This window comes from Peromyscus leucopus, chromosome 8a, assembly GCF_004664715.2.
Source record: "Peromyscus leucopus breed LL Stock chromosome 8a, UCI_PerLeu_2.1, whole genome shotgun sequence".
NCBI lineage: Eukaryota > Metazoa > Chordata > Mammalia > Rodentia > Cricetidae > Peromyscus > Peromyscus leucopus.
This window is the reverse complement of record NC_051085.1, coordinates 26709148-26732526: the sequence shown is the minus strand read 5'-3', so window position 1 is coordinate 26732526 and position 23379 is coordinate 26709148. Positions and strand designations below refer to the sequence as shown.

General features: G+C 36.6%; 1 protein-coding gene across 8 annotated transcripts in view; it reads right to left on the bottom strand.

Annotated features, from left to right (window-relative positions):
• Positions 1 to 23379, bottom strand: part of Lama2 (laminin subunit alpha 2) — a 573571-nt gene that overhangs the window by 196366 nt on the left and 353826 nt on the right. For 5 of the 8 annotated variants that reach the window (XM_028877370.2, XM_028877371.2, XM_037200377.1 and 2 more), the window contains 5 exons: positions 18050 to 18261; positions 14443 to 14549; positions 13470 to 13733; positions 9255 to 9435; positions 4969 to 5105 (listed from right to left, as the gene is read on the bottom strand). In XM_028877370.2, the coding sequence (XP_028733203.1) occupies positions 4969 to 5105; positions 9255 to 9435; positions 13470 to 13733; positions 14443 to 14549; positions 18050 to 18261 (901 nt within the window). The remainder of the gene's footprint in view (positions 1 to 4968; positions 5106 to 9254; positions 9436 to 13469; positions 13734 to 14442; positions 14550 to 18049; positions 18262 to 23379) is intronic. The other 3 variants (XM_028877376.1, XM_028877377.2, XM_028877375.2) reach the window with 1 other exon arrangement.

Here is a 23379-nt window from a genome sequence, read left to right as displayed (position 1 = left end):
CTTGAGGGATTTTCTTAGATTATTTGAATTACAAAGACCCACCTTACATTGTGGCTATGCCTTCTTGCAGCCCACCTGAAAGGGCATGGAAGAAGGAAGCCTTGCTCTTCGCCTGCTTGCCCTCAGTCTCACTGGCAACTCCACCTGTCCTGCTGCCGAGTCATTATTTTGCTGGTATTAAAACCATCTTTGTCTGGCATTCCAAAGTAGACTAAAGACCAGCAGTTCTCCAGGAACCCTCCACGACTCCAGTGCCTGATTGGGACTGTTCAGACATCCAGCCTCATGGACTGAGCAACTACAGGATTCTCTGTTTTCCTTTGTGAGACAATCATTCTTCAGACTACCTGGACCGAATTTTGTAAGACAATCTAATAAATCCCCTTTTAATATACACATATATTCATATTTGCCCAGCTATTCCTGTTCCTTTAGAGAACCCTGACTAATACAATGACCCTCACATAACTCACTTAAACTATAGCAGATGTAGAATGAGCTTTCAGAATCAGAATGACCTAGTAAATCATAGAAAATTTTTCTTTGCCAATTTCACTGAGTATGTGTGGACTCACTTAAATAAAATAGAGAGAAAATAATGATATTGCATGGAAACTATAACCATGGGATAGATTTTAAAAGGTTCTAAAAAACACTGTTATTTTTAGATGACAAAAAAATACATAAAAATGTCTTCTAACCAGTTTGTTGTATACAATCAAATAACTAGCTCTTGAGGATTACTGACAGTACAAATAGACTTTGGAATGGTTCCAGATCAGGAAGTTTATTTGAGAAATTACAGTGGGAATAGAGGAGACAACTAACTGTGCGTTTAGATAGCACTCTACCCAACATCAAACTTAAATTATAATTGGATGTAATGTTTGTTTAGCAGCAGAAGATTTATTTGCCTCCCCTCTGCTAGTGAAGGACGGCAGGCTTGGTATTCTACTGCAAGACAGCTCAGAGGATGTGTGTGCACACACCTCAGCATGGAGCAATGCTCCATGGCAAACAGGAAAAGACTCCCTCAGTCCCAAATCACGGTTGCCTTAAATTATACTCTCCCAAGTTCTTAAACAGCAGAGCGTATGCTTGCTCATAAATAATGTCTAAAAGCCACGTGATTTTTATAAATCCTTCTGATAGCAAAATGTGCTATCACACTCAGAAATTTAGGTTACTTCAAACAAATAGTTTGAAGTAATAAAATTCAATTGAGACTTCAAGCAATATGATGTTCAGTGACCAGTAAAAGAATATGCCCCCAATAACTTTTATAGACATTAAGCCATATCCCTGCTTGATATATATATATATATATGTATATATATATATATATATATTAAAGAATCAGCTTTAATTTCAAGAATTTCATTAAAATTTGGTCCTATTGAAAGCTTTATGGATAGAATTCACTCCTATGACTTTTTTTTAAAATAATTCTAAGTGACTTTAAAATGCAAATAATAATAATTATAATAGTGATAATAGCAATCAATTAGAAATGTAGAGCATTCTTTATACTCAACAAAAACTTTCAAATTCTTGAAAAATATTGCTTTTCAAAATGTAGCACGGTAGAATGTCAAATTTAATAGTCTGAGAAATAAAAAAAATGAGTGTCTTGTCTAGTGTTTATGCTTTCTAGTCACATATTGGAGCACAATCTGAACTTCCTTAAACACTTATCAATACTTAAACTCTTTTTGAGGTCAGTGTATTCTAGGCCAGTATTCACCTAATTTTAAATTTTTATGAATTCTCTGAGAATTTTGTTAAATGTATTTTGATTATGTTCACTCTTAACTCTTTCTGGTAACTCCTCTTAGATCCATCCCCAGCTTTTTACACCCTCCTACTATGTGTTCTCTTTTTAGGTTTTTAAATTACCCATCGGCTCCAATTTGTGCTGACAATGTACTCCTGATGTGGGCCAGCCACCAGAGCATGGATGCCCTATGTATGAGGAGCTCTACCTTAAATAAAACTGACTCTTCCTCCCCTAGAAGCCATCAACTGTCTATATCTCCTCAGTTGGAGGTAGGAGCTCATGAACCCCTTCTCTTTTATCAGTCAAAAATACAGACTTCCTATCTACACAGGACAATATCATGGGGCTAAAAAGGCCACACTTTGTTGCCACATTTCAGTCTTTTTACACTCAGGGTGGCTGATTGGAAGGACTGTCACCACCTTTTAAAAGGCCTTTATTAACACTTTAAATCCAGTAGGTGCAGTTGACTTTCATGTTACCTGGACCTGTTACATTTCATATACACACGCCAAAATGCCCACTTATTTTTAAACACTATCTCTGTGTTTAAATGATTAAACCATAAAAGCAAACAAAACAAAACAAAAACCAGAAAACAACAAAAAAAAATTTTTAGATATTGGGTAATGAAGTATACAACTATTATTTCTGAGAAAAGAGAAAGAAAGGAGGCTGTGAGTGGAGGTAACTTCTAGGCTGTAATACTAGAGAGAAAGGTAAAACAAACAAAGGCCCAGCAAGGAACCGAGCTGAGAGACAATGGTGCTTGTTTTGAAAATCTGAAGAAGCTAGAATTTACAGGAGCAAACACCATGTGCTCAGAATGGGAGTTTTACTGTGAGGCATCTAGAGACAAGCAGGAGAATGGCTGAGGCTTTGGCTGATTTCGAATGTGCTTAGGGAAGCAATGAAACTCTTTGGTGAGGGAATGTAAAGCATTGAAGACATCTAGCATGAAACATCTCTAGACCTCACGGAAACCTTAGATTGTTTAACTGATGGGAGAAATTCAACAATGAACTGGGCTATCAGAAGGGTGAGAGGGAAGCTCATTGGCCCTAGATTTAAGGTTTTTTTTCACCTTCCCTATGACAACATAAATTCAAGCTTCACAAGGATCCAAAGGATCAGAGAATAAACAGTGTAAAGGAATACAACAAAATATACTATGTATTTTACCCAAAGTCTTCCCAAAATACTGGCAATGAGAAATAAAGCTGGAGGACTTGTAATATGATTCATTCCTTGCTGGAAAAACCACAGTGATAAAAACATTGTACTATTCACACAATTATATAAGAAAATAGAAGCATCCAAAAATCATGAACATGAGAACTACTTTAATAAAGGAACCATGTTAATTCAATAGGAAGGGAGTCTTTTCAGCAAATGATGCTGGAAAAATTGGACAGCCATAACAAAGTGAATTCGATTACCTCAAACTAGATAAAAATTGATATTAAATGTAGAATATGAACCTAAATTTCAGAGCTAAAATTATAAAATTTTATAAAGAAACCACCGCAAAGTAATCTTTAGACTTAGGCCAGCAGATTCTTCCAAGGCAAAATATAAGAAATAGGATCCAGAAAAGAAATGATACAAAACACTTGTTCATGCTTATAAAAACTAGACGAAGATATAAGTAAAAAGCAAGTTATATTCGTGGTCTCTCTCTGTGTGTGTGTGTTAAAGAATGTGCATTTAGAATACACAAAAACCTTTAATAATTATTTTTATTAATAGAAAATATTCTCAGAATGAAAGTGTGTAAAAGATTTGTAACAACTTCCTAGTAGAATATACACAGTGGCAAACAGCTAGTCAAATAAGCAAACCATTTCCCACCATTGTTTAGCACTAAAAATTGCAAAAGAAAGGAATACATAACCAACTAAATAATTAAAATTAAAATAATCAGAATTGTCAGTATTGGCAAAGATGTGGAGTATTCTTAAGAGAAATTAAAATTTACGGTTTGTGAATATACTGCTGACTTCCACACTAATGTTTACATCAAAGTTATTAATGAATGTTCCAAACTGCCTATCAAATGTAAACAGATAAACACATTACAGTAGAGTATACAATGCAATGTTATTAAGCAACTAAATAGAACGAACTTCTGATGTTTGCTGTATGATGAATAAACTTTAAAAGCATAACACTAAGTGATGGAAGGTAAATCAAATTCTCTCTCCTCACATCAAGAAAAAGGAAACAACAGAGAGTATTATCTTATTCTCATAAAGATGAAGAAATCACTAAACTCAATATAGTAGCACCAGGAGGGGTGAAGGAGGCTGATTTCCAAGTGTCACAAGGCATAGTTAATTTATTGCAATTGTTGGTCAAGGCTCACTGCACTTTAAATAAATGACTTTTAATCTCATTTAATTAGTGTTTGACAAAAAAAAAAAAAATACTAAACAACAAAGAACCAAACAAGCCCTGAACGTCCCCTCCCCTTCCTGAAGTTCCTCCTTTCCCTGTGATTCCTACAGGACTAAGAGTGTGTCCTTTTCTATGTTGTCAAGAATAAAGCCTTGACATCCTTATGGCTTCTCCCTTGTTACCTCCAAATCAGTGGGTTCAGATAAGCTTAAGGTGTCTACACCTGCAGCCCACACCAAAACCTCACTGAAAACACGGGGTCCTGGCCTGTGGCGTCTTTCATGAATATTTCTATAGCACTCTCGTGGGTGATTCACTGCTGATGCTAAGAGTGAGTCACACTTTGACATTTTCTATGGTCTCTCTATAGGGGAAAAGAGGATTTTTCAAACTAACGGTAGATAATTTGACACCTCAGATTCCTTTTAATCACCTCTTGGAAATTAAAACCAAGTTAATTTGGCACAGTTTTAACAGGATATTGGCAAATTAACTTTTCAGTCCCTTTTATTTCACAGATGAATTTTCTCATGTCTGAGAATGAAATAGTTATTTGGAGTTTTATTATAGATTTATTTTCCCTTTCCCTCTATTTTGTAGGCATCATGAGCTCAACTAATAAACGTCTCTGCCACAGTAAAGTGGAAAATAATGGCCAGTGTCTTTGAGATCGTCCTTGATAATTCTATGTTATTTTGTGGTGTGTGGTACTGGGTTGAAATGTGCAGTTACAGACCTGGACTGAACGAAAACTTTATAAGAAAATGTTCGGATGACAACAGCAATCCACTTACCTTACAGCCAGTGACAATGCTGTGGCCCCAGGTGTTGGGAACACACTCAGAACATCTTTCTCCAATGGTATTGGGAGGGCAAATGCATTGGCCAGTTTTGGGGTCACAATTGTTGCCCAGATGGGAACAGTCACAAGCTTCACATGGGAAAGATAGAAAGCAAAGATGAGTCAAAGAAAGGTAAAATTTGACATAACATTTTAAATTCTTTTTTTTTGTTTGTTTTTTTTAGACAGGGTTTCTCTGTGTAGCTTTGTGCCTTTTCCTGGAACTCACTTGGTAGCCCAGGCTGGCCTTGAACTCACAGAGATTCGCCTGGCTCTGCCTCCTGAGTGCTGGGATTAAAGGCATGCGCCACCACCGCCCGGCAACATTTTAAATTCTTAATGCCTTGATTTGTTCTTTCCATTTTTTGATACTAGGTTGAAGGATCCTTGTTGAGGGGAGGATGTACATACTTCGTTATTTATACCATAGTACAGTATATTTCACAAAAGTGTTGTTTCAATAAATGTTGCATTTCATTTAGTAATTTCAAATTTTTTAGTTTTTCTATTAAATTTCAGGGAGAGGACATCTGTTACCAAATTCTTAACTACTTATCTTCTATCCAAATACTATAAAGTCTAATATTTTTGTTCATGTATTTATTTTATTTATTGACTTTTATAAGCCAGTTGTTCCTTAATGAGAAAACTGAGGGCCTGCAGTCTCTCTGGGGCAGTGGGTTCTTGTATGTTGAGGTCTAGGGAGCTTGGGGTTCTTTAGAGCAGAAAAAGGCACTTTGAGGTGGAAGATCCATCTATAGTCTGTTCCGCAGCATCCTCAAAGTTGTAAATCCCAAAGGAACTTGGTATGTTGTCTTTTTTGTCAGGAGCTCCCTAACTACCTGGAGATGCTGTCAGCAAATGACTTTCCTGTTCAGAGTTTCTTGGCTCACTAGAGGCTTGTCGGTCATCAGCTCTTTATTCTAGACCCTGAGGAACTACAAAGAGAAAGGGAGGCTATGTTCATCAAGCTGTTTCTTGCTGAGTAGGGGTGGAGTCAGGTTTCTAGGGTCTAAAGGGGATTTAGGTCATATTTATTTCATGTACTTATTTCAAGCTTATGAATACTTTGCTGTAAAAGTTAACTTTTTTCTTTCTGATAATGATTTTGATTTTCAATAAAACCCACAACCCCAACATTTTAAATCCAGTATATCATGTATATAGTTACAAATAACAGTATATTTTAGTTTTATATATATTAAAAAATAATTGCATTATAAAACTTTCAAAGTAGAGTTATTTCTAATTTCCTTATGATTCGATTTAGTACTTTAATTTCAAAGGGTTTTTTCTCACTATAAATGAATTATAAAAGTATGAATTTCCTACTTATTGTATGTTCTCAAAGAATGTAAGAATTGGGTTTCAGAAGACCTTCAAAGCCAACCATGAGAAGTGATGCATGCCACTTAGTGTACAGACTTGATCCAAATGGTAAGAGTACAGTTCAGCACAGCATTTGATTTAAAAAAAATTATTGCAAGAAAATAAATACCAAATACTTGAATTCAAATTGAAGATCAATGTTGTAGGAAAGCTTTTAATTGGTTAGCTGATGGTTAAATCATTTTAATTGAGTCTATTTAGGTATTTGATTAAATTAAATTTTAAGGGGTCATAATTATCATTACTCAAAGTGTTTCATACCAGCTGTGAACGTTTAGAACCATGCCTGACATAGACTAAGTGCCAAATAAATGCCAGTGGTTATTGTCTTTGCTATTGTTATTGTTTTTGCTAATGCTGTGATGATAGATTTATTTATACATGACATTCATTAAGAAGAAAAATAGCATTATGTTTAAATTTATGTACTAAGAAACATGTTGGGACACTTTGAATCATTATTTGGAAATAGAAATTCTCTGTATAGAATTTCAGTGTAATCATAAGACAGGAAAACTTGAGCAATGAATTATTTTTCTCTGTCAAAGCACAATGTGTACTACAACTAAAACTATTAATAAAGATAATGGTAAGAAACTCACAATACTGATAGTCAGCCATTACTCTAAAGCCATAACACAGGGAATTCCAACAAATCCTCATGACATAGATGCTAGTGACAGCCTAAGGTAAAAGATGAGTTTTTTCAGAAAGAAATCATAGTCAAATAACACATTCAAGGTCATAAAACTAGTTATTGATGGAGCCACAAGATACATATAGGCTATTTCGTGTGAGGAATACTCTTTTCTTGAATTTTTATGAATGAATTAATGAATTCCTAACCCAGTCGTGTTTTCCCCTCTCTCCCTCTACTCTTCTTATTTCCTCCCCCAACCTTCCCTCTCCCCCTACTTCATCCACTCATCCTCCTTTCTCTTCAGAAAAGGGCAGGCTTCCCATGTGTATCAGCCAACCAGGGCATATCAAGTTGCAATAGGACTAGGCACCCCCTCTCCTATTAAGGCTGGATGAGGCAATTCAGTAGGAGGAAAGGGTCCCTGAAACAGGTAAGACAATCAGAGACAGCTCCTGTTCCCACTGTTAGGAGCCCCACAAGAAGACCAAACTACACAACTCTAACATATGTGCAGAAGGCCTACTGACTTTTGCTAGTAGAATTCATTGAATATACAACAGACCCTGAGCTGGATAGTTTGTTTTGTCAATTTGACACAAGGTAAAACTATTTGGGAAGAGAGAATCTCAACTGAGAAAATGCCTCCAAAAGACTGTAGGGAATTTTCTTGATTGATGATTGATTATGGTGGGCTCATCTAACCTTGGATGTTGCCATCCCTAGTCTAGTGCTACTTAGTTGTATAGGAAAGCAGGCTGAGCAGGCCATGGGGATCAAACCACTAAGCAATACTTCTCCATGGCCTATGTATCAGCTCCTGCCTCCTGATTCCTGCCTTGAGCTCCTGTCCCAACTTCTCTTATTCATTGGGTGAGACTTAAGTATTGTAAGATGAAATAAATCCTTTCTTCTACAAGTTGCTTTTGGTCATGATGCTTTATCACAGCAACAGAATCCCTAACATAGATAGCTCTGCATTAATTCATATCATGTTAAAATATTAATGAGAATTGCACTTAAAGATCAGAATATTTTTAAGTGGTTCATTATAATGTTTAGTACTTACAGATATTAGCTTAGAGATCACACAGGTCTTAGGAGATCTCTATCACATCACAAATGACTCAAAATGACTTTCTTTCTGAAGAAAACCATGGGCTTATAATTCAGGCTGTGCTCTGAAAGATACTGGTACCTTAAATACTTTAAAATATTATTTTGATTCTTGCATGAATTTGCTACACTAGTCAAAGATGACATTTTAAAATCTTGCTATAGTGCTGAAAGCAAAATACAGAGGTAATAGTTGTCAGTCAGCAAACTTAGTAAACAAAAGCGCAACTCATTTTTGTGGTTGTTGGAATGCCACCAATTCTAAATTAGTGATATATAAATCAAAGCTAATTTCAATCTTTACTTTCACTCCTAGTGTGCTAATTGATTAATGTGTGTGTGTGTGTGTTTAGTTCATGATCAGTGTGCAATCATTGGCTGAACATAGGAAAAACACTCTTTCAGGGAATCATGTTAGAAACTACAACCAGCATTTTCCCGTGAACTAAATATCAAGATCCAACTTGCTTCTCTTCCAGAATGAAAAGCCTTCTAAGGCAGCTTTGAAACAAGCATGTCTTTTTGCACCACAAAACAAAACAAAAACCTTCCTCAATTCTTGTGTCCATTATGTGGCAGGAGAAGTTGAGACGTTTTAGTTTGAAAGGGGCACTAAGACAACAGTGGCACCAAAAACCCTGAACATTTGATTTTTCAACCTGTAGAAGTCATGGGAATGGAGGGCACAGACAAAAGCGTCCGTCTGCATTGGGATCTGCTGATGGTTGCTCAAGACTTGCAAGCATAGTTACATGCAGGGCAGAGTTTCCAACTGTGCTATTGGTTCATTATTACAAATTAACATATTCATTACTTTAAATATTCTGTATCACATATTTGTTTACAACCTGCATTTCCTTTAACAGAACAAGCTGTTACAAGAGCCAGGAGTATAAAATCTGGCCAAACGGTGGTGGCACATGCCTTTAATCCCAGCACTCAGGAGGAAGAGGCAAGTGGATCTCTGTGAGTTCGAGGCCAGCCTGGGCTACCAAGTGAGTTCCAGGAAAGGCGCAAAACTACACAGAGAAACCCTGTCTCGAAAAAAAAAAAAAATCTGAGAATGAATGCATAGGGCGTGAATCTCTTTTACAGACCTGTACAGCCTCCTTCTTGGAAGTTGAAGTAGCCATGGGCACAGCGGTCACATTTCTTCCCTGCTACTCCAGGTTGGCACCAGCACTGGCCACTTTCTTCACAGTCAAATGATTTAGACCCAAAAGAATTACAGTTGCAGGGAACACATCCCCTTCCCAATTGCAAGCCAAAGGTTTCAGGCTGGTGTGGAAAAGAAAAGAAAATGTGTACATCTCAGCAAATGAGCTCATCCTGAAACAAAAAGCATGCAATCTAGAGAGCAGCTGGCAGTAAGGAACCCATGGGTCACCAGGCTCTGTGGTGGCATTGACAACTGTCTATTGTTCAGTGGGTAAATGTTGACAAAGTGAAAAGTACGGTTACTTAGAAATGTCATCAAAATTAATTATCAAAATATGCACTACGTTTTCATTTTATTCAAAAGCCTTTCTATGATCTTCTTTGGTTCTAATAGTAATACGAAGTAGATTTTGCATTACCTTGTTGGTTTTAATTCAAAGTTTTACTCACTTTACTGTTAATACACTAAAATGATTGCTTTCAGATGTCATGAACTACCTATGCTTGGCTAAAATGCTTTCAATATTATTGATCAGCATTCTAGTCATCAAAACTCATTAGTGAGAAAAGATTAATACACTAGATTCGAAAGGTAAGGCCAGGCCTTTCAACCGAGTTTGAAACTGTAGATCTGGTATCTACCTGTAACCACATCATTTTCTCACCCAGCCTTATATTACTAGCTGTGAAGACGTTCTTGAAATACATGTTACCAGGCCCAGGGTACCTATGATTAAAAACACTGGCAGATTCAGGAATCATCACTACTACTAGAAAAGTGAGAACCATGTATCATACTTAATGTACACCACTTTCTTTTATAAATATAAAGTATGTCACATTATTATGGCATTTTAATATGGAAAATTACTCTCCGTAATTACTTCTTTGTCAAAATAATTTGTATTTTGGAAAATTAGACTTCATAATTACTTCTTGGTAAAAAATTAATCTTGCCATTTATTGGGAATCACCCAAAGAGAAATGAATAAGCTTCATTATATTTTTAATATTATTGTTAGCGGTATTAGAAATAAATTTGAGAAATTAAAATTATAATGAGAATTAGACTTAATATGACTAGCTAAGAATAGTTGTATTGTTTAAAATGTACAATGAGTTGATTGAATGTGATAATTGTTAATTTTTACTGCTGGCTTTATTTTAAGTTCTATTTATAATTCAGATTTCATCATTTTAAAGTAGAAAGTATCTCAAAAAACAACAAAAAAAGTAGAAAGTAGGTAAAGATCGACAACAATGGATACTTTTGTAATTAAATTCACCTATACATATAAAGTAAAATTTAAACAAATTTTACTCATAAAAATCATTTCAATGTAAAATCCTTAACCTTAGAGAAATTATCAGATATTAGAACAATGACTAAATAATAAGCATGCTCATTACAAATTGTTTATCATAGCATGTAATTATGGTGACACTCAAACCTTCACTGTTAGAGAAGGTACTGAATAAATTAAATTATAGTACATTCATGCTATCAAATGAGAGGCAATTAAGTAAAATCTATTTTGAAGCGGTTTTAATGACAGGAATATGTTTATGATCCAACACCACATATAAATTCTAAAAAGCAGCATACACATTATCTAGACTGTGATTTCAATTACATAATGTGCAATGACACACATGCACACATCCAGATACACACAGCCACACACACATACACACCCAGACACACACACACTCAGAAAAACACAAACACACACAGATACACACACCGACACACAAACATCCATCCAGATACACATACAGCCACAGACACATACACTCCCAGACACATACACACTCAGAAAAACACAAACACACACAGATACACACACAGATGACACACAAACATCCATCCAGATACACATACAGCCACACACACATACACTCCCAGACACATACACACTCAGAAAAACACAAACACACACAGATACACACACAGACACACAAACATCCATCCAGATACACATACAGCCACACACACATACACTCCCAGACACATACACACTCAGAAAAACACACACAGCCACACACACATATACACCCAGACACACACACCCTGAAAAACAAGCACACACACAGAGACACACACACATCCATCTAGATACACATACATACACACCCAGACACACACTCAGAAACACACACACACACACACACACACACACACACACACACACACACACACACTTGGATTCCAAAAGAGTCTAGATGATAATGAGATGATAATGCACTTCAGGTTTTTTGGGAGCAAAGTAGAGACTTAAATTTTATGTACTATAGCTGTCAGTGTTGAGTGATATGATGGACATTTCTAGTGAGAGCATGTGTCCCGTGCAAGGAGAACAGCTTTCGTGAGCTGGTTCCTTCCCCCCACTGTGGACTCGAGGATGGAACTCAGGGCTTCAGGTTTGTACAGCAGACACTTTTACCCCTGAGCCATCTCCCTGGCCCACTATATTTAGATTTTTTTAAAAAATTTGATTATAGTTGTAAAATATTCCATTTCTCACTGTGTTTTAACTTTTTTCATATACTAACCCTGACTGTGAAGACAGGAATGTACAATCATCTTTATTTCCTGAATTGTCCACATTTAGCAAATATGCAGATGTATGTATAGATATACACTTTCCTTTAATGGGTAAATCAAACAAATCTAAAGTGGATTTCTAAATCACAGTTGTCATCAAAAAATTTCAAAGTTGATTATGTAAGGAAATGTATAAAACAAACTGTTACTACAACAGTTTTCTAATATTTATTATATTGTAGTTCAAATAAAGCTACCAAACTTCATAATAGAATAATAAAATTTTAATATATTTGGTACTTAAAAATCTATTCCAAATTTCAAAGAAAACTGCTCTAATAAATAAATCTAAGGAACAGACACTTGTAGTTTGTAATTAGATTCCATGGAATCCCAAATACAAGAAAGAGTTCCCTTCCAGTCCCCACTGGAAGCCTGATGGCTCCTGTCAGTAACTCTGACTTGGGGCGGTAACAAAATCTAGTAGTTATATGTTATATGCTGCTTCCTATGTGCCAAGCACTGCTCTCCAACTCTAACAAATCTGAATTCCCAGGACAACCCTCTCAGACAGCTGGACCTACCACCTCTTTTGTGAATAGGCACAGAAAAGGGAAATCTGAAGTTCCCACTGAGACAATTGGGCAATTCGTATCCCAAATTAGTTGGCATGGTTTCAGAGTCTGCACTTTGTTTTTAAGATTTATTTTTAATTGTGTGTGTGTGTGTGTGTGTGCATGTACTTGTGTGTGTGTGTATCTGTGTCTGTGAGAGTGTGTGCATGTGCTTGTGTGTGTCTCTGTGTGTCTATGTCTCTGTGTGTGTTTGTGTGTGTGTACATGCACATGATTGCAAATGCTGGGAATTCCAGAAGAGGATGTTAGATGCCCTAGAACTATGGTTACAGGTAGCTGGCTGTGAGCTACCCAATAGGGAAGAAATTGTTGAAAGTGAAAGTTTTCCTTACTTTGTGTCTGTTGTACACTTAAAGAGGGAGTGTGTGCTCCTTGTGTTTGGAGTGCACACGACCAAAACCTTTGTTAAAATGAAATGTTAGGCTTTTCTTACTTCAATGCTCTTAATTCTCCAGAAAAAGTCACTTTTGTTACCTTGAGCTCCTTGCAACTAAATTTTTACTTCGTTTGTCCATAGACATGCTTTTAAAAATATTTTATTTTATGTGTATGAGTCATTTGCCTGCATGTATGTGTGTGCACCACATTGGTGCCTGGTGCCTGCAGAGGCCAGATGAGGGTGTTGGATTCTCCAGAGCTGGAGTTGCAGATGATTGTGAGTTAGGTGTTGGGAACCAAACCTGCTTCCTCTGGAAGAGCAGTCAATGCTCTTAACTGCTGAGCCATCTCTCCAACCCCACAGCCATGCTTAATGGAAATTTATGCACTTGAATGCAATTTTAAAAGCATAAAATCACTGTTTTTTTAAAAGGCAAGGCTTTAGTCAGGCATTGTATAATTTCTGCATTTGCAATTTGCACACTTAGCGACCAGTTTGCACACTTAATGACCAAAATTATTTGGTAAGAGCTTTCCAAGCCACTTCAGCCACAGCCCAGGAACACAGCATGCCCCCACAGCCATGCAGTGCCTACCGGCACAGGGGTCCGATAGGTTCCCCTGGGGCACCCGCTGGAACTGCTGGAACCCCACCTCCGAGGAGACCCCAGCACCCGCTGCGCTCTGTGTGGCTGCTCCTCTGGATGGTGCACCTGCGTGCTGAGGCTGCACTGTCTCCCTACAAAGCCTGATTTACAGATACATCTTCCCGTCATATCACACTGCGGTGACACGGAGCCCAGGGGACTGCAGTCACACAGCTCACAGAATCGCTTCGCTGAGTCCCACCACGTACTGAGCTTTAAAACCCAACAGAAGGAAAAACAAGGAAACAAAACAGAATTGAGCATATGGTATTATTATTCAAGAGGTAGAAGCAGGGATATTTTGAAACTTTCTACTAAAGGCCAGTATGACGTCTGAAAATTACTTGCTTGTTGTGAATAAAATGTATCTACATTTTACGTATCTACGTGATACGTAAAATGTATCAATCAGCAAAATTGAGAGGCTGTCTCATGAAGGAACCTCAACACAGGGCAGGGCCATCATGGTACACAGATACTGAAAACAACATTCAAATGGATGGGATATTTCACTTTAGCCATTCCTAATATTCCTAAAACTATATTGAAATTTTTCACGAAGTTGAATGTTTATTCACTGAAACTAACCTTTAAATGACAGAACTTGAAGTGTGAGGGACATTTGGTTGGAAGCAAAAGGAGTTGCACATTTATCTGCCCCCTCAAGGTAAATTATTTTACTCCTCACAGACTAGAATTAAATATACCCTATCTGTTGAGTAAATACTTCAATTACAGCAATTATTATACCAATTTGCATGTAGGGACACAGGTCAACTGCAATGTACAGCAAATTTTGTTCTAGTTGAGAAAATGCCTCACTGAGTATAGATATTCCATTTTCAGAAGTAAATAATTCTGACCCCTCTGTTCAATATATGTTTGAAATCCATCATCGAAAGCAGGTGAGGGTGGTCCTTACCTTGCACTCATCACAGCGCCTCCCTTGCACATTGGGTCTGCATTCACACTGCCCAGTTCTAATGTGACAAATCTCTGAGAAGGAACCATTGGTGTTACAATGGCAGGCTGTAAAGACAAGACACACGGCAAATGAGAATACGGTCCTACAAATTCCAAATAAGGGTCGAGTAGCTCTTATCTGAAATGCTTGTATTTAGAAGCATCTCAGACATGAGATATTTCTTGGATAATTTTGCATACATCACTAAACTAAAAATCCAAGATTTGAAGTGCTGCATATCTGTATGAGAGTTATTAAAGAAAACTGTAGCTGACTTCAGTATTAGGATGTCTTAAATTCACTGAGTACTCTTTCAGACATTCCATTACGTAATCCCTGCAACATCTCTACCTATCTTAGAGCATAGTTCACACATGGTCGGTATGTCACACTAATAAAATTCTAATACAATTGTTACTATAATCTTGAGATTGAAGATAAGGAAGTTCAAAGAAGCAATAACGCATATAATGCCACATGCTTAGTAAGTGTTATAGACGGTCCAGGAATCCGTTTGAGCCATGGAGTCCCCTGTTTCCTGGTTCAATGCTATTGAACCTCTTCATAGACACATTGGGGTAACATCTACTTGTTATAATCACATATATAAAATACATGCCCCTGGAATGCTGAAGCAATTTTGAGAAATTTTCAATATCAATAGTCCTCTTGACATAGCATTAATGTCATTTTTAAGAAAACATTTTTCAGTATGGTGTTTATTTACTACGTGCAGTTTTTGTACTAAACTCCAATAAAATGAATTTAAATGATTATATATCACCTTTATGCTATAAAAGCACATAAGAAAACAAACATGACTTCAAATTGATTAGGAATGCAATATTATAATTGCTGAAATTCACTTCAATTTTACAAATTTTTATTACATCGCCAAAGGTGGAGGACATGCTTGCTTTAGTTATTCTTTTATCACTTTTGCATTAGAAGCATTTTATAAAGGTATTCTGAAACATTTAATAACTGAATAACTCTAAAACCTGTTTTACTTCTCTGATAGAGGTAGCAATTAATGGCTGACTCTGCTTATGACAAACATATTTTTAATGGTATCCATAATTGCACTGATACCTGAATAAAATTGTGAGTGGAAGATGACATGGATTTATTCATACATGGCTTTGGCAAGTATGGTACAACATCACAGCTTATAAATACATTAAAAATAGCTGCTCTGTCATCTTCTGATATTATTCTGCTCATTTGGCTCCTAGTTCTACTTCTCTTCACCATTTTTCTAAAATTTGCTTGGTCCTCTTTCATCAAAGTTTGGCCTTCAGTGTCTACTAACTGGAGGCCACTAAGAAACCAGCCCAGCCAATTGACCACTTCTTTTTCTCAGTCAAGAGCCCAAGGATAGTCTACAACTGTAGTATAAGAACAAGATGAGAAAATATATCATCATTAAAAAGTCACTTTCAAGTGGACATGAGAATTGTTCTGAATATTGCAACTTTACATAAAATTTTTGTGTGCAAAATACATAAGATTTGCAAATTTCAAATTATTTAGAATCACTAACTCCCTCTTTTAAAAGTAGAAACGACAAAATTAGATTTACCATGGAATGATGGTAACTGATTAATGTCTAAAGATAACTTCTAAAAATAACAAAAGCAATAGATTTTGTAAGTATCTATAGAGAAATAGGACAAAAAAAGATATTCATTCCATTATGCTAGAGAGATATTCATTAAAATTATCTTGAGAAAAATAAAGAACTGTTTTATTTGGAAACGTGTGTGTGTGTGTGTGTGTGTGTGTGTGTTCTTTAAGTTGGTCCCATTGTGTAGGTCAGGCTGTCCTAGATCTGTGATCCTCCTGCCTCAGCCTTCTGAATTCTGTGATTATAGTGCTTAGCACCCAGTTATGAACTCAATGAGGGATTACTCTATGCATAAAGGAGATATTCCAACCCTGAAAAAATATAAAATTATTCACTAAAATATTTTATATACTTTAAATCAAACCATATGCTGAAGGACCTTAAAAATCATATCCAGACCTATATTTCATGGTAAGTGGTACACAAACTAATGATGATTCATTTTTTTATTGTGGCTATTCTTATGTTTTTCTGATCTCATAGGACTTTATGCACAGATCATAATAAAATGAGTGGGATGTCCTTAGCTTGGTGTGTGGAGTTATTAGAAGACATAAAAAGAAGTTATGAAATGGATAACTAGACTTAGAATTAGTGAGCCACCAATGCTCAAAACTACCACAGGGACCACTTGCAAAGATCGACAATGGAAGGTATCTCCATCATCAAGAGCTCACCACATCTCCTGTATGTGCTACATCCATTAATCCCCACAGAAAACTTATGACCCTTTGGATATGAAGAAACCATTCCTAGAGACCCATAGTTAGAGACTAAATCTCCCAGGTATTCCGTGTGAACATAAGACATTCTTGTGTTCCTTGATATTTCACAGAAATGCCAAATTCTATAATGTTTAAAGTCACTCTGGTCTTGTGGGAAATTTTGTTTAGAAAGCCAATTTGTGATTTTAACAAATTCCAGTTACTCCAGAGACTGATTTGTTTAACTTAACAACTAGTCATTCTGAAATGACAGAAAGCTAACACCCAGCTCCTCAATTGAGGAGAGAAACATCTCTTCCTGAAGTAGGGTCACTGCTGTTTACACCAGAGATAACAGGCAGGGTTTCCTGTGGTGTCTGCAATTCCATAGGTCCTGGGACTCACCTCAGCATCGAGTCTCTGCTTACATTAATTCAGCAGAAATGAACTATTATTGGTCTTATAGCTCTCTTCCTAAAGATTATATCAGTGAAGTGGATAACTGCCAATAAGCACCAGGCACTGATGTGGATTCATACTTTTGGACTTAATTTTCTTTTGCATGTTGTGTTGTTATAAAACAAAATGCAATGTAAGAATTATATGCAATATAATTCCATATAACACTGTGTTGTATAGCTAAGGAGAAAAAGATTAGAGGAGGAATACATTGTACCAAATTGCCCCAAACCTTTGAGTACCATTCTACAAATAATTCTGGCACAAGAATTAATCACACAACTATCAGATGCCAGTGTGTAAAATCCTTGTCATGTTCTTACACTTGTTATGAAATGCAAAACCTATATTTCTGTAAAGTCTTCCTATGAAAGCAAGACCAATTAACACTGGCTGATAAGTACCATGTAATAATATGGACAGATGAATTTATTTTCATCAAATGATTGAGTTGATACTAATGAAAAAGGCCTAATAACCTGTGTCACTTCTAAATTCTTCTTTTCTGTTACAGATTTAAGTTCATTTCTAAAATTTCACTGCTTATGTAAGCAAAATTAACATTTTGCAATATAAATACATTTTAAGAGGTTTATTCTGTTCATTACTACAAAGAATTATTTTGGAACATGCAGACTTTGTGTCTTCACCGGACATCCATCATCTGTGTATTACAGATAATTTCCTAGTTTCCAATCCCCACTCAAGAACTCATCAGCTTCTTTGAGGTATCATACATCAATTCTGTCAGGGACATCAATAGTTCAGGACTTACGTTGACAGTTCTTTGCATCAACTGCGTCTCCAAAATATCCATCAGCACAGAGCTCACAGTACCGGCCTGTTGTACCTGGCTTACATATCAGACAGGAGCCAGACAAGCTGTCACAGCTGCCAGGGATGGAGAAGTCAAGGTTGTCATTGCATTGGCATGGCTGACATGATCCTCCAGGTATGGAAGGTTGTCCAAAATAGCCTTCTGCACACCTAAGGTAATAATTTCCAACAGTGAGATTTTAGTGTATGTGTGCATGGGCTGGGGTGGGGGAGCAGGGCTCACGAAACCCACCCCACTCAATGTTTACATGTCCTTTATTTTCCTCTGCTAGGATAATAGATTTTCCTCCCTTAGCGCTCCGTTTCTCAGCTGCAGAGTGATTAAAAAAAAATGCTTTTCTCGAACTGTGGTAAAGATACAAGATGAAATCTGCCAGCTCCACTCATAATTAGATTTTAACAAAAAATAAAATAAAAATCATGTCACTGACATTGAAGATGGAACCAAAGCATAATAAGAAATCTGTGGCTGGCATTATGAAGGAATCTAAGTCCATACTGCAAAGCCTTTATAATATAACAAATCATATGTCTCCAACTCCAATTGGCCATTTTCTGTCCACATATATAAGGTTCATATTTTTTGTTGCTGTTGTTCTTACAGCAAGAGCTTGTTACAAGGAAACAAATGCAAACTCAACATTTATTGAAGGAAATTGTGACTCAGAAAATATTATTGTCACTTGGGTAGGAGCTCTGAGTATCTCTGAATTACTAAAGTGTTTGTGAACATTTGCATATAGATTAAGAGGCTGCTTTTCATTGTAAAGTCTTCATTCAGGAGAAATATAAGTAGGGAGGCCTGCCTATTACAGTATTGTGCTGTAGGGTGGGGCTGACCTGTGACCCAAATTCATACCAGAGAATTCTAGGTCTTCATAAATATGAAACCCAACCCCAAACTGTACATTTATTTGAAAAACAACATGTTTATCATTTATAAACTGGGGCATAAAAACTATTTATGAGTTATGTTACCCATTTTTCCCTGATGTACATGTTTTAAAACACTGCTCAATGGTAAGGATGCTGAGATTTCCTATCTCTATTTGCTCTGTTATCTGTGGCATCTTATCAAATAAAATACTTTGCAGCAAGGGTCAAGACTGAGAGAGAGCATGAATATTGTAGAGGAATATAATAACTTCATGGCATATAGTGCTTATGCCTTCCTGCTCAAACAAGGAAACATCTTAGAGAGAGACACTCTACCACTGGAAACACAAACGTGTTAACTACAACATGGGACAGGAGAATGCATTAATCACATGATTAGGTCAAAGTTGTTCATTTGATACTGATACACTGATCATTCTAAGTTTTATAGAAGCTCTATTAAGTGGGAATGTAATTTTGCAGATTTGAGGTTTTATCATAATCTTTTAAGAGGTGTTTTAATTCTATCCACAAAAGGTTTATAAAATTATGAAAGCTGTATATTCAGAGATTAGAAGAATATTGCTACTATTATTGCCAATAATTACTTATTAATTCTTTATTATAGACCATGAAATAGCATTGTGGTGCATAAAATTTCCTCAAAATTCCTTCAGGAGTTTTTCTTTTAATAAATTAGAAGATAACTTTGAATTTTAACCTGATTTTTACCCTATTTGATCTTTAGCTATTATGATCATATCCACACATGCTCACATCTCATTTTGCTTCTCCTAAGATTGCCTTTGGCCAATTAGAATAATAGGTTGTACATCAATCATTATCAAAGCCAACAAAAACCTAGTACTTTGATCTTGCTTCTTCCAAAATGTCTTATTGACCTCAGGAGAGATGGAATTATGTAATGAAGCATTAGATTTTTTTTAAACAAATGTACCAATTATTAGGTCCCATATTCTCCAGGACTTAAAATATACGTGCAGAAAAATATAACTAAAAAGAATAACTGAACATGTACCTGCCACTTTTCTTTCAGGACACATATAAGGAAAATGTGAATATACATGACAATTCATATACAACATGATTAAAGTAGGACTCTTCCCTCCTCCAAGTGCACAGCCACATGTGAGCAACCTCTTAAACATTTAACCATTTGGTGTTTATTACTGATGTGTGTGTGTATATATTAGACTTTAAAAAGAGCTAAAGAGGTCCCATTAGGGATTAAAATGTATCCTGATGGTAGACAGTATCATACTATATGTCTACTATTAATAACAGCAATTACTGTTAGTCAATATTATATCTCTGTAGGTTGCCCCAGCCTCCCAGATTTTCAATTTACCCAAACTAATTATAATGTGAAATCTCCAGCCCTCTCACATGAAGAAGGGCAGTGAAGACCATGAAAACCGGTTTGTAGGGTTCTTTGTTAAATATGGAAATGTGTAGACTATTCCTTTTCATATTTGTAATTTCTCAAGTCAAATCATAATTGTTTGATAAAAGAACCTTTAAATGTAAATGTGAATTAAGGCTACACAACAGTTCTGTAGCTGATACTTTGGGAACAATATCATTTATTATAGGAGGGGAAACATGAATGAAGATAAATGGCAGAAATAAAGACCAACAATAATAGGAAAAAAATATAATAGGACCGATGGAACTTTGTCTCATTCTGTTCCGGCACCTATAATGAAATTTTTGGTTATCATCTTTGACCTAGTTTTGCATCCTCTATCTTCCTTAAAAAAAAAAAAAAACTTAAATAGAAAAGGAGAGAAATCAACAGAGCTATTTTATATCACACTAATATAAATAAGTCATAATATTATTCTACTGCCTAGGTCCAAGAAATATACACTTAAAAAACCTAACCACAGAACAACTAGAGATGCATAAGAGTTAGAATCAATGTACAGAATCATCAAAGACCTTTTCAGGATGTGGAGCTGAATGTTAGCTATTGAACAGGTGCTAATGCCTGGTCCAAACGCGGAAGGACTGTAGTCACCTTGCGGAGAGAAACGCATCAGGAGTCGTCTAATGGGTTTGCCTGGCCTGTGGTGCTGTATCCTTACTACTTCTCATTCAGCTAGATAATAGGCGAGCTGGCGAGCCCACAAGTTGCCTTTGCCAACCCGGAAGCAGTGCAGGGGCTGCAGGCCCAAGCGGGCACCTGAGCGAAGCACCGAGCCTGCACTGGCAAGAAGTGGTTCTTGGGCACAGAATCTGATGCTAGGTCCAAGCGCCAATCACTCCCTCTCCAAGTGCACAATCACATGAGTAGCCTCTAAAAACCTTGGGTGTCACAATTCTGACTGTGACAGGATTATTAAGAAGGAATAATTGTCTCTCTGCAGCCAAGACCTAAGGACTGAAGATTGAGACTTGGGCAGAAAATGTCTGCAGCACTGTAATTGAGAGTGAGTGTACTTGGTCCAGATTAAGACCTCACTGAAGTAGAGAATATCTCAGTGGTTTTTTTGGAGTTGAAATAAAAGAAAAAGGAACTTCATTTATATCTAATGTGAATCTTGTTGTTATAATTTGGTGAATTTTAAATTTAAATTATTTAAAGTTAAGTTAAATTCAAACTTTAATTTAAAATTTAAATTGAAATGTGGTGAATTTTCAAAATGTTAAGCCTTTGGAGTCAATTACCTACCGTCCATGTTTTCAATGGTTACCTGTGAGTACGCTTTGGCCTTCTCTCTTTTCAACTAGTGAGTTTTTAGTATTTGCCCGCTGGTGAGGAGATGGGGTTTAAGGAATCCATTATCATACCATTTCACCTTTTCCTGTAGACTTCTCTTAGTTAATGTATCATGGTATTTCTCAGTGTCTCTGTTGTGTCATACGTTGCTGAAGCTACAGATGCCGAAAGTCAGTTAGTAGTACCTGATCAAGTGTCACTGGCCCTTAATTGGCGTTGTGTTCTTTATTTCAATTTTTCTTTGTCGTCCAAAGCTCACTCGATCCCTTCATGCCTGTTACAATGCTGTTTCTCTCTGCTTTTCTAAATACTAACAGCCTAGAATCTTAACAGAGCGTCATGACAAATGTCTTCTCAATAGCCTAACTCTATTTCCTCTGTGAAACTCTTCCTCATCAAAGAAGCAACATGAGTGTTTGCAAGCTGCAGCTAGCAGTTGGCGTCTCAAAGAATATCATTAATAGTCTGATACTTTGTTGTATTTACGATTGTCATTACACTCCCTGGTTTTGTTGGCTGGCCGCTTTGCTTGTATTTTTTATTCCCTCTATTTAAGGAACAAATCCATCTTGTACTATATGCCCCAGTAAAGGAAACAGGAATTCCTAGACTTGGGTTGTGGTTTGTATTAGCTTCTCATTCCTTGTAAATCTTGCCCAAACAACAAAAATTGGATGATTCCTCAGGAGAGAGGAGGAGAGATGGGAATTAAGTGCAAGCCCTGCCCTGGCTAAGGGACTGTTGGCCTTTGATTGCTGCTGGAAGAGGAAAATGTGTTTATTTTACAAAGGAGTGACGTCTTGTGTATTAATCACACTCAAAAAGCAGTCACCCAAAAAACTGGACTCTGTGTTTGGGGGTTTGTGGGCTTGTTTGCTTGTTTGCGTTGTGTGTGTCTATTTCTTTAAATGGGGAAGGGATGAAGCTGAATGAGTATGGAAGTGGGAAAGAATCTGGAAGGGGCTGAGGCAGAGGCATGAATATGATTAAAATATGTTCCGTAAAATTTCAGAGAATAAATAAATGCATTATTTAAAAGGAATGGGGCTGAGTCAGAAAGTGACAAATGAAGATATAGATGCTGTCAGTTCCCAGTGTTAGACGGAAGGAAGGTGAATGGTTCCTGAGCAGTTATTATTTCCCTAAGTGTGGGAAAAAGAGGGAGATAGTAGAAATATCTAAAGGGAAAGCTAATTGTGAGGACCAGGGAAAGGAAGAGGTCAGTAGGAAAATGCTTGGATGAATCATTCAGTACTAGTTAACCACACTGTGTGTCCATTTTTCTGAAATATGCGTAACCACAGACACTCACCTACCACACACACATGCACACAAACACCTTTAACTCTGTAACTGGATAGAACTTTAATTCAAGGTGGCTCGCAAGAGAGAAGGGAGGAAAAGTCTAATTGTCCAGTCCATGCATCTAAGTCATCACAACTCCCACAGAAGACTGGAGTCTCAGAAAGGAAATGAATTGAGATAGATAATATAAGTTTAATTCATGTCCTCTTGACACATTCATATCATAAAATAAAAGCAGAAGATTTAAGTCTGCATCTATATAGTCAATGTTGAGCTAACCAAGTTCATTGTCCACTACAGGGAACGTTAGAACATTACCATGTGCATGGCTATCTCCTGAACTT